Below are 14963 nucleotides of genomic sequence, written 5' to 3'. Positions count from 1 at the left end.
GCCCCATTTTTTAGATCCTCACCATTTTTCCAAATAATATCGATGTATCGACAATATTTTAAATATAATTTAAGTCGACGAGTAAAATATAAGTCAGAATATTTTTTATGAGTCGTATAGAAAAGTTGGGTTCTAATTTTTTTTTTATCGTGTACAATAGAAAAGGATGGATCTATAATTTATGTGGTCGATCATTGCAAGTTTGGGGGATAGATTAGTGCGATAAAAGATGATTATTAGAATGGTATAATTATAAAGAGCGAGTCTCATGTGAGACCGTCTTACAGATCTTAATATGTGAGACGAGTCAACCCTACCGATATTCACAATAAAAAGTAATACTCTTAGCATAAAAAGTAATACTTTTCATGGATGATCCAAATAATAGATCCGTCTTAAAAATACGATCCGTGAGACCGTCTCACACAAATTTTTGTCAATTATATAAATTGGGAAAAGATTGTTCATTCTATTCTTTTGAAGTTTCTTTTGGAGTTGATGTTACAAAAAGCCTTGGATCCACAATGTGAGATGTGACAAGGGAGTTCATTTTTGCACTTACTTTGTGGAAATAAATCAATATGAAAATGTGAAAAAAATATCATAAACAATATTTTTATATATAAATATATTATACTAACACAATAGCTTATAAATCACGTTAGTCACATAAATCATAATGATCATGATTTGTGTGAAAAACTCGTCTGAATAATAATTATATATATTAATTAACATGTCGCACATATATGAATGATACATATAAGTTGATCTGGTATTATACAACAAAGTTACTTATTTAAGTAATTAATAACTCATGCATGTACGACTGAGACGGAAAAAACTAATATCTACGATATAGACGGACAATCCTGTTTCATTTTCACGCTTGTGGTTTTATTAATTTTTCTTTTTAGATATACTTTGTCTGTGGACCTGTCCTATATCTTTGACCAATTCATGCATCAAAATTTAATTTCTCAATGTCCTTGATATTTAGTTCAAACCAAGCCACGGAAAAAGGCCTTTTGTTAAAAAATAATAATAAAAATTTCAATTTTTACACATTTTTGGAAAAATTTCAAACATTACTAGTCTTTATGAATTTTAAAATATATTTTTTGAAATTATTTTTTACATTATTAAATGGCTGAGAAATCAGGTCTGCCTGAAAGAGTTCAAACTGCAATTCTAAGTTACCTTTTTGTCAGTCAGTTCTGCTTCTATTTATTCCATACATCACCTGGAAATGAAAGCTTCTCTTACAATTTCACTAAACTTAATTTACAGACCACTTGAAGATTCAGTGCAATATATAATATGGGATTATTAAAAAATTCATAAAACATTTTAAATCTAATTTTTCCTTAACCTTTTACCCCTCCAAGAATTGATTACAAGTCCTCCTATTATTTCTTATTGTTTCACATTCCATTCCACGTTCCCTCCTTTTTCTCCATATAAAATCACACGCATAACAAGGAAGGAACCCTTTTTGTAAAGTTCATTCTGCCCCTATGCACAAAGGAATTGTATCATCATTATTATCATCATATTCACCACTATTTCTCACAGGCACACATTTACACACACTCTAAAAATCTCCATTTTGGATATTGGCTCAACTCCATCAATGGAGGTAAGCATGATCATTCAAAGAATTCTTTCTTTTATGGTGTTTCTTGTTATGGCTATGGCAGGAGAACAAGCACCGTACACGTCGATTAAAACCGATGCTTCGGCTCTTTTATCTTTCAAGAAGATGATTCAAAAGGATCCTCATGGGGTTCTTGTAGATTGGCAAGTTAATAAAGATCCATGTAAATGGCATGGGATCGCTTGCACTCTTGGGAGAGTGTCAGCTGTTGATCTTGCTCAGTCCTCACTCCTTGGCCAAGTTTCTTTCTATCCCTTTTCTATATTAGAAATGTTGACCTCACTTAACCTTTCTGCTAATTCTCTGTCTATAAATGCTACCACGTCGCTGGTCAAACTCCCTTATGGTTTGAAGCAACTTGAGTTGTCTTTTGCTGGTGTTTTAGGCCATATTCCTGAAAATTTCTTCGCAAATTGTCCTAATCTTGAATATGTGAATCTTGCTTTCAATAATATAACTGGTTTCTTGCCCGAAAATCTGTTCTTGCACATTGATAAGTTGCAGTTTCTCGATCTGTCATATAACAACATCACAGGCTCGATTGCTGGCTTGAAAATCGAAAGCTGCAACTCTTTGTTGAGTCTTGACTGGTCCGGAAACCAAATCTTGGGTTCCCTTCCATCCTCATTTTCGAATTGCACGAACCTTAATGAGTTTATTTTGACCGACAATTCACTCAACGGTGAAATCCCTTCAGCTTTTGGTTCTCTCAAGAACTTACAAAGGCTTGATCTTTCTCACAATCATCTCACAGGCTGGGTCTCAAGCGAATTGGGTGGTATATGTAACTCACTTTTGGAACTTAAACTTTCAAACAACAACATTACTGGATCGATCCCTACATCATTTTCATCATGTTCTTGGCTTCAAGTTCTCGATCTTTCCAATAACAACTTAACCGGATCGTTCCCTGATTCAATACTTCAGACTTTAGGATCTCTGGAGGTTCTATTACTCAGCAACAATATGATCTCTGGAGAATTTCCCTCATCCATTTCATTTTGCAAGAAATTAAGAGTAGTTGATTTCAGCTCCAACCTGCTTTCTGGGAATATTCCACCGGATTTATGTCCCGGAGCTGCCTCCCTCGAAGAGCTGAGAGCACCAGATAATTCACTTCTCGGACAAATCCCACCTCATTTATCTCTGTGTTCACAACTAAAGATCATTGATTTTAGCATAAATTACCTTAATGGATCAGTGCCTAAAGAGCTCGGGAGTCTTGAGAATCTTGAGCAGCTGATTGCCTGGTACAACAGCTTAGAAGGAGATGTACCGGCAGAGTTGGGAAAATGCAAGAAACTCAAGAATCTGATATTGAACAACAACCGTTTAAGTGGCAAGATCCCAACTGAATTGTTCGACTGTGCTAATATAGAATGGATATCCCTCACTAGCAATGAACTCAGCGGTGAGATTCCACGAGAATTTGGGTTTTTATCAAGGCTAGCTGTTTTACAACTTGCAAACAATAGCTTGACTGGTCAGATCCCGAGAGAGTTAGCAAATTGTAGCAGCTTAGTTTGGCTAGATCTTAACAGTAATCAGCTAGGCGGTGAAATCCCACCTCGACTTGGCAGGCAGATTGGAGCAAAGGCATTAAGTGGAATCCTCTCAGGAAACACACTCGTGTTTGTGCGAAATGTAGGGAACTCGTGTAGAGGAGTTGGAGGATTGCTCGAATTCTCAGGAATTCGTCCTGAGAGACTGCTACAGGTTCCATCATTGAGAAGTTGTGACTTTACTAGGTTGTATTCTGGTCCAGTTTTGAGTCTTTTCACTCGGTACCAGACAGTGGAATATCTCGATCTTTCTTATAATCAGCTCAGAGGAAAGATCCCAGATGGATTCGGTGAAATGATAGCCTTGCAAGTTCTTGTTTTGTCCCACAACCAATTATCAGGAGAAATACCGGATTCTCTAGGGCAGCTCAAGAATATTGGAGTGTTTGATGCATCATATAACAGACTTCAAGGGCACATCCCCGACTCATTTTCAAATCTTTCTTTCTTGGTACAAATCGATCTCTCCAACAATGAGTTAACTGGGCAAATCCCATCGAGAGGGCAGCTAAGTACACTTCCAGCAACTCAGTATGCAAATAATCCAGGTCTATGTGGGGTTCCATTACCCGAGTGCCAATACAACGACAACCAGCCTTCCGAGAATCCAACAGGAAATGGTGAAAAAAGACATAAATCTGCCGGCGTCTCTTGGGCTAACAGCATGGTAATGGGAATCCTTATATCACTCGCTTCTGTCTGCATATTGATCGTGTGGGCAATAGCGATTCGTACAAGGCGCAAGGAGGCCGAGGGAGCCAGAATGCTAGGTAGTTTACAAGCGTCGCATGCCGCCACGACATGGAAAATTGAGAAGGAGAAAGAGCCACTGAGTATCAATGTTGCAACTTTTCAGAGGGAACTGAGGAAACTCAAATTCTCACAGCTGATTGAGGCTACAAATGGATTCTCAGCCGCTAGCCTAATCGGGTCTGGAGGATTCGGTGAAGTTTTCAAAGCTACATTGAAGGATGGATCAAGTGTAGCCATTAAGAAACTCATACGGTTAAGCTGTCAAGGGGACAGGGAATTCATGGCCGAAATGGAGACACTAGGCAAGATCAAACACAAAAATCTTGTCCCACTTTTGGGGTACTGCAAAATCGGCGAAGAACGGCTTCTAGTATATGAATTCATGGAATATGGAAGCCTTGAGGAAATGCTTCATGGGAGGCCAAGAAATGGTCAAAAAAGGATTCTAACTTGGGATGAGAGGAAAAAGATTGCCAGAGGTGCAGCCAAAGGGCTATGTTTCCTTCACCACAATTGCATTCCTCACATCATTCATCGGGATATGAAATCGAGCAACGTTCTACTAGACCATGAAATGGAGGCAAGGGTGTCGGATTTCGGAATGGCAAGGCTTATAAGCGCTCTCGACACGCATTTAAGCGTCAGCACGCTAGCCGGGACGCCTGGATATGTTCCCCCAGAGTACTACCAGAGCTTCCGTTGCACAGCAAAGGGGGACGTTTATTCATTCGGAGTCATACTTTTGGAACTTCTGACAGGGAAAAGGCCAACTGATAAGGAGGATTTTGGTGACACAAATTTGGTGGGGTGGGTGAAAACTAAGGCGAGAGAGGGGAAAGGCATGGAGGTTGTAGATACGGAATTGCTATCCGTCACCAAAGGTAGTGAAGAATCCGAGGTTGAAGAAGTTAAGGAGATGGTGAAGTATTTGGAGATAACAATGCAATGTGTCGATGATTTCCCATCCAAACGGCCTAATATGTTGCAAGTCGTGGCCATGTTGAGAGAGTTAATGGGCAACAGTGCTTGAATTAAACCTCAGAACTGTAAAATATGCCGATGGTATCTAGCATCAAGATGATACCAAATTTCGAGTTCGATGTTTAATTCTACCGATCCCTCCCCAACTAAAAAATATAGAGTTAAATGTTTGTGGCGAGTAATGTATGTCATGCAAAGCTGTTGAACATTTTGCGACGATTTTTTGTTCAAAGTTTTCAAAGGAATTCGCGACAGTTTAAGTCATAAAATGTAAAGTTTCCGCGACTTTTGTGTTCGGGTCAGTTAGGTTTATCCGGTGCGAGATACTTTCGAGTCATAATTTTATTTGTCTGTGTGTGTATATATCATATATGTAATATAATAACATATTATTCCATTGAAAATTTTGATACAAAATGAATGGCATACTTCAAAAGCAATGTGGTGCTCGGAAAAAAAAATAAAGTAATTTCTTTCGGGCTTCGATCAGAGGGCCCCCATTCTCATTGCAATGTCGACATTGTTGATAACTTTTAAATGGACTTTGAATTGGGCCATTTTTTCCAAGAAAATACATGCTTAAACGTTTTTAAAATGGTCCAATTTTTTCACTATAAAAAGTTCAATTTTGACATGTAGTTTGGATTAATGGTTTTGGATTTCAGTAAAATATTTGGGTTAATTTTGAAATTTTAGTAAAAAAATATCAATTCAATGCAAATTATGTCCTGATTTCATCTTTAATGGATATATAAGCTTTTCGGAAATTAAGCTCTGAAGCAAAGAATAGGTCAAAAAGAAAGATGAACCATCGAGAATTACAAACTTTTCACTCCAAAGACAAGTTTTTCACTCTTTTATGATAAGTCAATTTCACACGTAATACATTAATATAATTTGGAAATTACCATGTGATCATGGAAAACTGTGTACCGATTCCTTTCCAAGGAATTTCATAAGATTTTAAGATAATGTCTGAAACAAGGCAGACGGCAACAGCAGCTCAGGCCGAGACTCCGACTCCAATAGAGTGCAGCGTCTACGTTGATGCCTACATCAGCTTTGATTATGCATGAAACTCGCCACTTTGGCTTCTCTAATAGTCCTTTGATAGTCATGGCTTCCGACTCTGAAGAAATCCTGCAGGACCACAACTCAGAATCATGCCTACATTAATTTCCCAAATTTTATTATCAGAATCGATCAAATTCTTTCCCAATATACGGAGAGGTATACCATATAAATACATATGTAACAAGAAACTCGAAAATACACATTCGAAATGGTTGGTTTATAATATAATTTTTCGAGGTCAAGTAAAAATGAAAATATCTTGTTAACAAAAGGAGGTAATACGCAACTTATGCATGTGATGTTTATCGGGATTTAATAGCAACCTGCAATGATTTCATCAAAATAATTTATCATGTAGGGCCTAAGCCATGTTGGATTTATCAGAGCTATTTAAAATGCTAAAAACCATTTTTTAAGCAACAATAAATATGGAATATTTGCTAATATAACCCATTTTACATCATCGTGTTTAGGTAGGTCTGCCGCTTATGGCGTGAATGATTGCCACTCAAATTACTAATTAATATGGAAAAGTGCTAACTGCTAGAACAGCCTCTCGAAATGCGAGACAGACAAAATGCCGACATGTATAGGTGTCGGATGCGAGAGTTGTTTGAATTGAGTTTCACGATGTTATAATATATATACACACAATGTGCCGAAACCTAGATAATAGAAATCGAATTAATATACAGTCTAAAACTTCGGTAGTTGGCCAAGAAACATTACATTACTATAAACCCTCTTAACAAAAAGGTCTCTCAAAAACTGCGGGATATGATGAATTTAAATCACAAATACCACCCCCATGATCAGATGCATGGCACTTTTAATTAACACACGTAACCCTAAAATATTTCCCACTCACCGCTTTTTTCTACAGCTCATGCATGGAAAGTGACACATTTGATAACCCGATTCTATCGTTATTTCTTTGTATAATTCCTTGCACCATATGTGTGACCAAGCAACACACATACATATATATAAGATATATCAGGACTCTTTAAATCTTTTGTGTTGCATCTTATGTTTGATTAAAAAAATGTCTCAATCAGACTTAAGTGGATTCAAGAGAAGGAAGAGAGAGGAAAGGGTTTTCAAATTCAAGATGTTCGGTGAAAGAGGGTATCCGGCCGAATTTAATGGTTCATTTCATGAAAATGTGAGAGCCCTTTTGAAATTTGGGCAATTTGAGAGTGGTGTGTGCGGAGGGAGAGCGAGCTGGTCATTTCAACTCGAAGTTCGCCGGCATCCCTTGTTACATCTGTTTCTGTTTGTTGTTGAAGAGCCTGTTGAGTTATCAATCGAGCTTCATTGCAAGCACTGTCAATACATAGGTAGAGTAGTATTGCAAACGTTTTATAGTGGGACTGGATCCAGAAATTAGGGATGAAGTTTAAATTCTAGAAGTCATAAAAAAAGATTTAAATGTTTACCTTCAATAACTATTCATTCCACATGGACCCAACCCATCGTAAGTTTGCATTCATTTGTGTATGTTAATCATGGTGCATTCATGCTTCTATATATTTTCAGAAATAGGTGCCTCGAATATATGCAAAGTCATGCAATATTCGGATTTTTTTAGATCAAACATACTTCATTCGATTCATCTTCACAACTCAATGTTTACTAGGTCGGAATGTGTACAAGATGGACTAAATTAATCAAGATTTACATGGATGACAACAGCGAGTAGACTCACACACAGTCTCTCTCTATCTTTTTCCCCATATTTTCATTAAGAAAAGTATATTAAGTTTTAGGCAGGACTCAGGAGCTATATGTTACAAAATAGAAGTTTAGCATTTATGACGTCTTAATTGTTAGGTGCGTTTCTGGTTTAATCTTCAATTTCTTTTTATTTATTTATTTATTATTATTTTGTACTCGTTATTGAATTAATATTTAGTGAATAACGATAATTTTTTAAATTTAGATCAGGCTGGGGACATCATATGATTTGCAATAAGAAGTATCATTTTGTGCTGCCATCGAAGGATACAGATATAATTGAATTACAAGGGGAGAGCCATTGCATGCATGGCGTGTTCCATTCCAACGGGTTTGGGCATCTTCTGTCCATTAAAGGGTTAGAAACCGGGTCGGATGTACCCGGTCACCAAATCTTGGAACTCTGGGATCGTCTGTCCTGTAATCTACGTGCAAGGTTCGTAGGATTCGACGAAACTTGTTTTGCTATATGATTAATAGTAGGCAAACTCGCAATATTTTTTGTAGCTATATGCGGTTTACAATCTTACATGCATTTTACGTGTTTCCATTTTTAATTTAATTATTTACATTTGATTCGTTTTTAACCAGACACGCCTATATATTACCAAGATACACTAATCTTTTAAAGATTTTGTTTAATGTTGTAACTTGTAGGAAAGTGAGTTTAAAAGATGCGGCGCAGAAGAAAGGCATGGATCTAAGACTGCTTCACACAGTGGCCTATAATAAGACATGGTTTGGTCGTTGGGGCTACAAATATGGGCGTGGGACCTTTGGAGTTACTCAAGAAATGTATCAAAATGCTCTAAAAGAAATCCGAAGCATTCCCCTCAGCTTACTTGCTCAGATTCTCGGCGTCGAATCTTGTAAAACCGAGACCAAAATTATCTTGGCACGATATCAGGTTTTATCGGGACATTCCCTTGCCACACTAGGCGATCTATTCAATTTCATGATCGAGATAAAGTCTAGATTTCCCAGAGAGAGCAGCAAGGATTCTAACTATCCCGGAATAATGTCGGATTCATCGTGTCGGTGGTCACCTAAACGGGTGGAAATGGCCATTCATGTGGTGGTCGAGGCCTTGAAAAGGGCTGAATTTAGGTGGGTTTCTAGGCAACATTTACGAGACGTGGCGCGCACGTATATCGGTGACACGGGGTTGCTAGATTTCGTGCTCAAGTCCTTAGGAAACCACATCGTGGGGAAGTATTTTGTACGGCGTTGCCTGAATCCAGTTACCAAGGTTTTAGAGTACTGTCTGGAAGATGTCTCCCGAGCGTTTCCTAAACAAGATGGTTCCCCATTCATTGACGCAAAATTGAAGCCTCAAAATAAGATTAGTTGGGCCCAAATCATGAGGGACATCTTCTACATGTACAAAAACATCCTTAAAGAAGACGAGTCAATAATCACAACCAATGGGACATTAGCTACTATTCCATTGGCATCAAGAATCATACTAGACACAAAATACTTTCTTAAGGATTATCGCGGCTACACATCATCAGAAGATGAAACCACAAAACAGAAGGTCTATTGCACGGTGATGATCTTAGCTCATGACCATAAGCACAAATACAAGACTTTGTCAGACATAGAAAAGGAGTCGATAACACCATATGAATGCTTCGAGTTGAATCACAGTGCCACTTTCGACGATCTAAAGTTTCAAGTCGAGAAGACATTCCGAGAAATTTATCTGGGATTACGATACTTCGTCGCGCAATCAATGATAAACATCAGTCCAAAAGGATCGGATCTGGTGTTCAAGAAAGTCACAGCTGGTAGTAAGATAGCATTCGAGGGCATCCTAGGAGTGACTAATTATGATGGGATCTACCAAGGATGGATGAAGAGAGATTTAGTGGTGGATTGTCCTTGTGGAACTAAAGACGACGACGGTGAAAGAATGGTATCCTGTGATATATGTCAAGTTTGGCAACACACTCGTTGTGTTCAAATCCCAAATTATCAAGAAATTCCAAACATATATCTATGCAACATATGTGAGCAAGACATATTGCGCTTCCCCTCCTTACCTTAACCATATTTATCTTTTTTGTTGCATATTTATATGCAAAGATTGCTACATATTTGGGTGAGTATTCCTAAAAGTTTGTACTATTTAGAAAACATAAATTACATAAATAAAAATGGTTTGTTTTATTCCTTCATTTTTCATTGGTTTTATTGGTAAACATGGTTGCTTATGCGATCATACGCTAATCTTTTTATGAGTAGGTTTTAAGTGAGATCGTCGTACGGATCACAATCTGTGAGATGAATCAACACTACTCATATTCACAATAAAAAGTAATACTGTTAGCATAAAAAGTAATACTTTTTCATATATTATCCAAATAAAGATTCGTCTCACAAAATACGACTCGTAAAATCATCTCATATAAATTTCAAATTTCTTCATCTTTTATTTGGATTCGACCAACTCATATTGATGATCTTACAGCTCATGATGTCTGACAATTTTTCCTATTATTTTTAAATTATTTAATCAAAAATAAATTAAAAAAAAAACGATTGGTCTGTCTCTTCGGGTCAGGGTCCTACTCCTACCCACCCATGTCTCTCCATCATCTCTCACCTCTTCGTTTCTCTCTTTGAAATCTCTCTCCTCTCTCCACCTTAAGGAAAAAATAAAGGGGCGTTTTACCTGAACAAGTGAGTCTCTCTCCTCTCTCTCTCTTTTTATATTGGATTGGACTGGAAAATTTGTCATACGGGCTCTGCTCTATAATCTCGAGTCATCCATCCAGAAAGCTGATTTCTTTTTTGGGATTTATGTTTTGGCATGCAATTTGTATTCTGATTTTGTTTCTTTCAGATCTCTTTGGTCTGAATTTTCGGAATCGGCTCAACATGTCCAAAGATTGAGGCTTTTGTTGAGAATCTTTGTATTTTTGAATGTTCGTGGATTTTGAATAGATTGTTTATGAGATTTTCAATTTCAAGATTTGTTTGATTTTTCGTTGATTTTGGTGTCTCTCGTTTGGGTTTTAGTTGGAAACTTTGTCGTCTATTTGCTGTGATTTCGAAATTGTCCGGATCTTGTTGGTGTTTTGGATTGTGAAATTGTGGGTTTTGTTGGTGGGTGATCGTGACTTTCGATCGGTGTTGCATTCACTTGAATTGTGCATGAATTTTATGTAACAATTGATTTTTTGCTTTAGAACTGGAATCGTTCAGAGTTGAATTTATGTACACTGGTTCTAATGTTAATTGCTCAACACTAAGCATCTCAATGTGATGTTATGGTTTTCGTCGTCATGGTTCCCGTCAGACTTGAGTATAAACTATTCTTGGAAAATGTAGATTAAAAATCCTGAATCATTTCTAAGATAAAAACCGGCCAAATGCCGTAGTTAGTTATGCAGTTTTTCACTTCATCGTTTGAGCAATTTGCTGTCTTCAGCTACATAAGGACTTATATTGATTCATTAGCTGAATGTGGGTGCTTCATGGATTTCTTTGAGTTTTCTGGTTATCATATCGTGATCTTTTGTGCCAAGAATAAGATGTTGAATGGCTTTATGTGGGGATTTAATGCATGAGGTGTTATTTGATTTGATTCTGTAGTAATGGATGAAGACAGCTTGCGAAATTGGGGTTATTATGAACCTTCCTTTAAAGGGCATCTTGGTCTCCAGCTCATGTCTTCTATGGTGGATCGACATACGAAACCTTTCCTGTCAGGACATGATAACCCTTTAATGGTTTCACCTAATGGCACCTACCATCCCCGCGATCGTGTTTCTGCAGAACTTCCTGCCACGCACATGGACTATGTTCGAGATAGTTGGATAAACCATCGCGAGAAGTTCTTGCATATGTTCCCGACAAACACTTTTAACCCTGTTCTTGCTGAAACTTCTGGGACTTATCATGCCATGCCAGCACCCCACCAATCTGATCCAACAAAAGATACTGAGTCGAACATGGAAGAGCCAAGTGTCAAGAAGGGACATGTTCCTGCAAAAAAGAGAGCAGCTGCGGCCCCAAAAACTTTGAAATCAAAGAAGCCCAAAAAAGGTCCTGTGCCAAAGGAACATGCTAAATCCTCTGTTCATCGTGCAAAAACTTTGAAGAAGAACATGGACGTTGTGATAAATGGAGTTGATTTTGACATTTCTGGCATACCAATTCCTGTTTGCTCGTGTACGGGTACTCCCCAGCAATGCTATCGGTGGGGGTTTGGGGGTTGGCAGTCAGCTTGTTGCACAATGACTATATCCATGTATCCCTTGCCTATGAGCACCAAAAGGCGAGGGGCGAGAATCGCTGGACGAAAGATGAGCCAGGGTGCTTTCAAAAAAGTCTTGGAAAAACTTGCATCCGAAGGCTATGATTTCTCTAACTCGATTGACCTGAGGACTTACTGGGCAAAACACGGTACCAACAAGTTCGTAACAATCAGATAGACTTATTTTCTGTTAGCCACAACTGGGTTGACACCGCATCAGTTATGTTTTCACTGTATATATTCGGTGGCCGGTGGCAGGGGTTTGCTCCGTTCTTCGAGTTCTTGAATTTTCGCATACTTGCTTGATGCTTAAAATTTAGACATTTGGGCCTGGTAAAGCTGTTAATGAGTTCTCGTTTGATTTGTTTCATTGGCTAGCAACATTTTCTGGCCGTTGAGAATAGGATTCTGAAATCTTTCTTCTATTCTGGTTAATGGACAGATTTTGATAATACAGTTTTTCTTTTTCATGCTAATATTTCGTGACCGCTGTTTTAACGAGTAGTTTTGTATTAATCAACTATAAGTCAATAATGATGAAGTGAAGCTTCCCTCTAAGGATGTTTCCAGTACCTTGCTCGTGCAATGTCTTAATTCCTGCAACTGCTGAAGTGGAAACTTAAAGTTTCTTCTCACAATATGTTGATTTGCCTTGATTGCAAGAATGTCCAAAGCAACTGCTTAAAGCATAGCCCGACATTTTCCATATAACAAGAGAGAGAATGGAGATCTGGATTTTCCAAGTTCTTAAAAATCTAACCGAATGCTTGTCTAAATATCAATGAAATAATACGAAATCAAACTTTCCGAATCTTTAATTTATCATTTTACTGTCAACTTTCAAGGGTTTTTTTTTTTTTTTGTTGGTACGTAAATCTCAAGTTTAAATGACTACTTCTAGTTAGCTAGTGGTTGTCGGTCACTGATATTTGACAGTTAAATGGATAAATTCCATTCACCTACACGATTCTTGTACCGTTCATGGTACTTCTGCAAGAAGCAATCAACTTTAATCTAGTGAAAATTTTCATTTATGCACGCACTTTAAATTCTGTCACCTCATTGCATGTAAAAGGGAAAGCCTGTTGATTTTGGCATATTTCGGGAAAACCGGCCGACCCTTTTCTATAGATAGGCTAACGAACTTTTAAGAATTTAACTCACAAGTTGATCCACCGACAGCGAAGCACATCCCTGCAGTCTCTGCTCTGGCCTACATGCAATTACAATACATCAATGTCCAATGAACGCAAACCGAGTGGTGCATAAACTAGTTTGACGTAACTTACAGATTCGAAGATATTTGATCTTTTTCCATGTGATTCCTTTGTTTATTACGAATTATGTACATCGAAATTTGCTGTTTAATGATAATGTCTTAGTTCTAAAAAACAAAAACCACTGCCTATATTCCTCTTTTTTACTGTTCTGTTTTTTTTTAAAGATGGATTGTGGTTAGCAGCTAGCGAAAATGATCCTAAATAGTAAAGCGTCGAAAAGCCGCCTTCTGGCTTTCACCAGTCTTCCACGCTTTTCTTTGATGCCATGTCCATCTCTCACTGCAGCTTCTGCAAAAACCAAGAAAGCAAAACGAAAAGTGGGACATTTGTCTCTATTTTCAAACTCGGCGGGTGAAAGTAAAAGCTACGCTATTTCATAAACATGGACCCATTAATGATTAAAGAATGAAAATTCAAACTTTGGTTTCATTTATCTAAAGGAAAAGTGTTGCTATATGGAGCCAAGTGGTGAGAATCTTTAATCTCTTTTCACTGTTTGGAGAAATCCCATCATGCCAAATCTACCTTTCCTACTCACGATATATCACAGGCCCTTCTAGCTTTGTTTCCATTCTTAATATCTGCTACGTGTATGCATTTCAGTTCATTTCATTCTCTTTAACCTTATTTGTTTTGCAGAGGATACAGGGAGTTTGGTGTAACCTGATGTCACTTACATACGTGGGTTTTCCAAGCAAAGAAGATTGTGTAATATTCTCTTTGCCTTCTACCATCTAAATGATTTTGAAATGGCAAATATATCTGTATACATGTCCAGTCTCTTGACAATTTTGTGGCTGAATATGTACATAGGGGGACAAAAAAAACATGGATGCAATGGTGGAGGATACCGCAGATTCTGGTACAGACTTGGGAATAAACAAAGAAAAGAGCTGCTTCGGGTTATGGCCTATTGAGCATCCAATTGAACCTGATCCGCACCAGGACAGACCGGTGAACTGCCCATTGCCTCACTCTTCTTTCATAAAAGTGGGCGCCTCTTTCTTATTTACATGAACTAGCTATATTGATCACATGGGAATAGTTATGGCCCTTGTTCTAAACACAAGCATCCTAAAAAGGTTGCAAAACTCTTTTACGAGCAAAACAAAAATCCATGTGAAATTTTATCACAGCTTTGATAACTCCATCTAGCTAGCATCCAATTTTCAGTAAGTTGCATCTCTGATGTTAAATTGCAGGAGGAACGAGTTTGTTTCGGAACAAGGCGCAAGAGGCATCACAGCCTTCATCATGATCAAGACCATATCAAGATTAATCCTTTATTGAAGGGCCCTCTTCCACCACAGTGTAATAAAATGTATCAAATGCATTAGCACCAGCTAGTAATCGAAGTTTGAATCTTGAAAGAGCAATCACCTTGCTGGCACATCAAAGGCAATGTTACCGCGATTTTCCAAGTCTACTCTTTTTTGTTTGGTAAACATGTATGTTGCGTGTAAGCTTCTTATTTCTTAATGTATCAGTCTGCAAAATCCGACGTATTTCCACACAATGGAATCATAACAGATTAACCAAGAAATGGAAAATTCATTGTTAACAAACTCTTTGTCAGGATCGGCACTTAGTTATAGTGCTATTAAGGTGGCAAACATATTGGCAAGCGAAATTAAGATGCTCTCATTCGAACTGTT

The 14963-nt window shown here is 37.8% G+C and overlaps 3 protein-coding genes across 4 annotated transcripts; all 3 read left to right on the top strand.

Moving 5' to 3' along the window:
- The first annotated feature begins 1436 nt into the window (after positions 1-1436).
- Positions 1437-5096, top strand: LOC140808970 (serine/threonine-protein kinase BRI1-like 2). Its single transcript, XM_073166388.1, has one exon. The coding sequence runs from the start codon at positions 1634-1636 to the stop codon at positions 5000-5002; it is 3369 nt and encodes a 1122-aa protein (XP_073022489.1). The 5' UTR covers positions 1437-1633; the 3' UTR covers positions 5003-5096.
- Positions 5097-7072: 1976 nt separating this feature from the next.
- Positions 7073-9850, top strand: LOC140810763 (PHD finger protein MALE STERILITY 1). The gene is made up of 3 exons (XM_073168647.1): positions 7073-7367; positions 7975-8200; positions 8422-9850. Exons 1-3 carry the CDS (start codon positions 7073-7075, stop codon positions 9812-9814), a joined length of 1914 nt encoding a protein of 637 aa, XP_073024748.1. The 3' UTR covers positions 9815-9850.
- Positions 9851-10329: 479 nt separating this feature from the next.
- On the top strand, positions 10330-14299 carry LOC140808890 (protein BASIC PENTACYSTEINE2-like). 2 transcript variants are annotated; one of them, XM_073166228.1, is made up of 2 exons: positions 10330-10449; positions 11365-12600. In XM_073166228.1, exon 2 carries the CDS (start codon positions 11367-11369, stop codon positions 12204-12206), a length of 840 nt encoding a protein of 279 aa, XP_073022329.1. In that variant the 5' UTR covers positions 10330-10449; positions 11365-11366; the 3' UTR covers positions 12207-12600. The 2 variants fall into 2 exon arrangements, with proteins under 2 accessions (XP_073022329.1, XP_073022330.1); XM_073166229.1 differs by lacking the exon at positions 10330-10449 and adding an exon at positions 14122-14299 and having other exon boundaries at positions 10456-14016.
- Positions 14300-14963: the final 664 nt, after the last annotated feature.

Source organism: Primulina eburnea, chromosome 13 (assembly GCF_022965805.1).
Source record: "Primulina eburnea isolate SZY01 chromosome 13, ASM2296580v1, whole genome shotgun sequence".
Lineage (NCBI taxonomy): Eukaryota > Viridiplantae > Streptophyta > Magnoliopsida > Lamiales > Gesneriaceae > Primulina > Primulina eburnea.
The sequence above is the reverse complement of the archived record's forward strand: the minus strand, read 5'-3'. Positions and strand labels throughout refer to the sequence as shown.

Bases quoted from the DNA above. Each gene is read 5' to 3' on its own strand.
- LOC140810763 (XM_073168647.1), top strand. From the start codon at position 7,073: ATGTCTCAATCAGACTTAAGTGGATTCAAGAGAAGGAAGAGAGAGGAA. The intron at 7,368-7,974 runs GTAGAGTAGTAT...AATTTAGATCAG, and splicing joins CAAGCACTGTCAATACATAG to GCTGGGGACATCATATGATT. The intron at 8,201-8,421 runs GTTCGTAGGATT...TGTAACTTGTAG, and splicing joins TCCTGTAATCTACGTGCAAG to GAAAGTGAGTTTAAAAGATG.
- LOC140808890 (XM_073166229.1), top strand. From the start codon at position 11,367: ATGGATGAAGACAGCTTGCGAAATTGGGGTTATTATGAACCTTCCTTT.
- LOC140808970 (XM_073166388.1), top strand. From the start codon at position 1,634: ATGGAGGTAAGCATGATCATTCAAAGAATTCTTTCTTTTATGGTGTTT.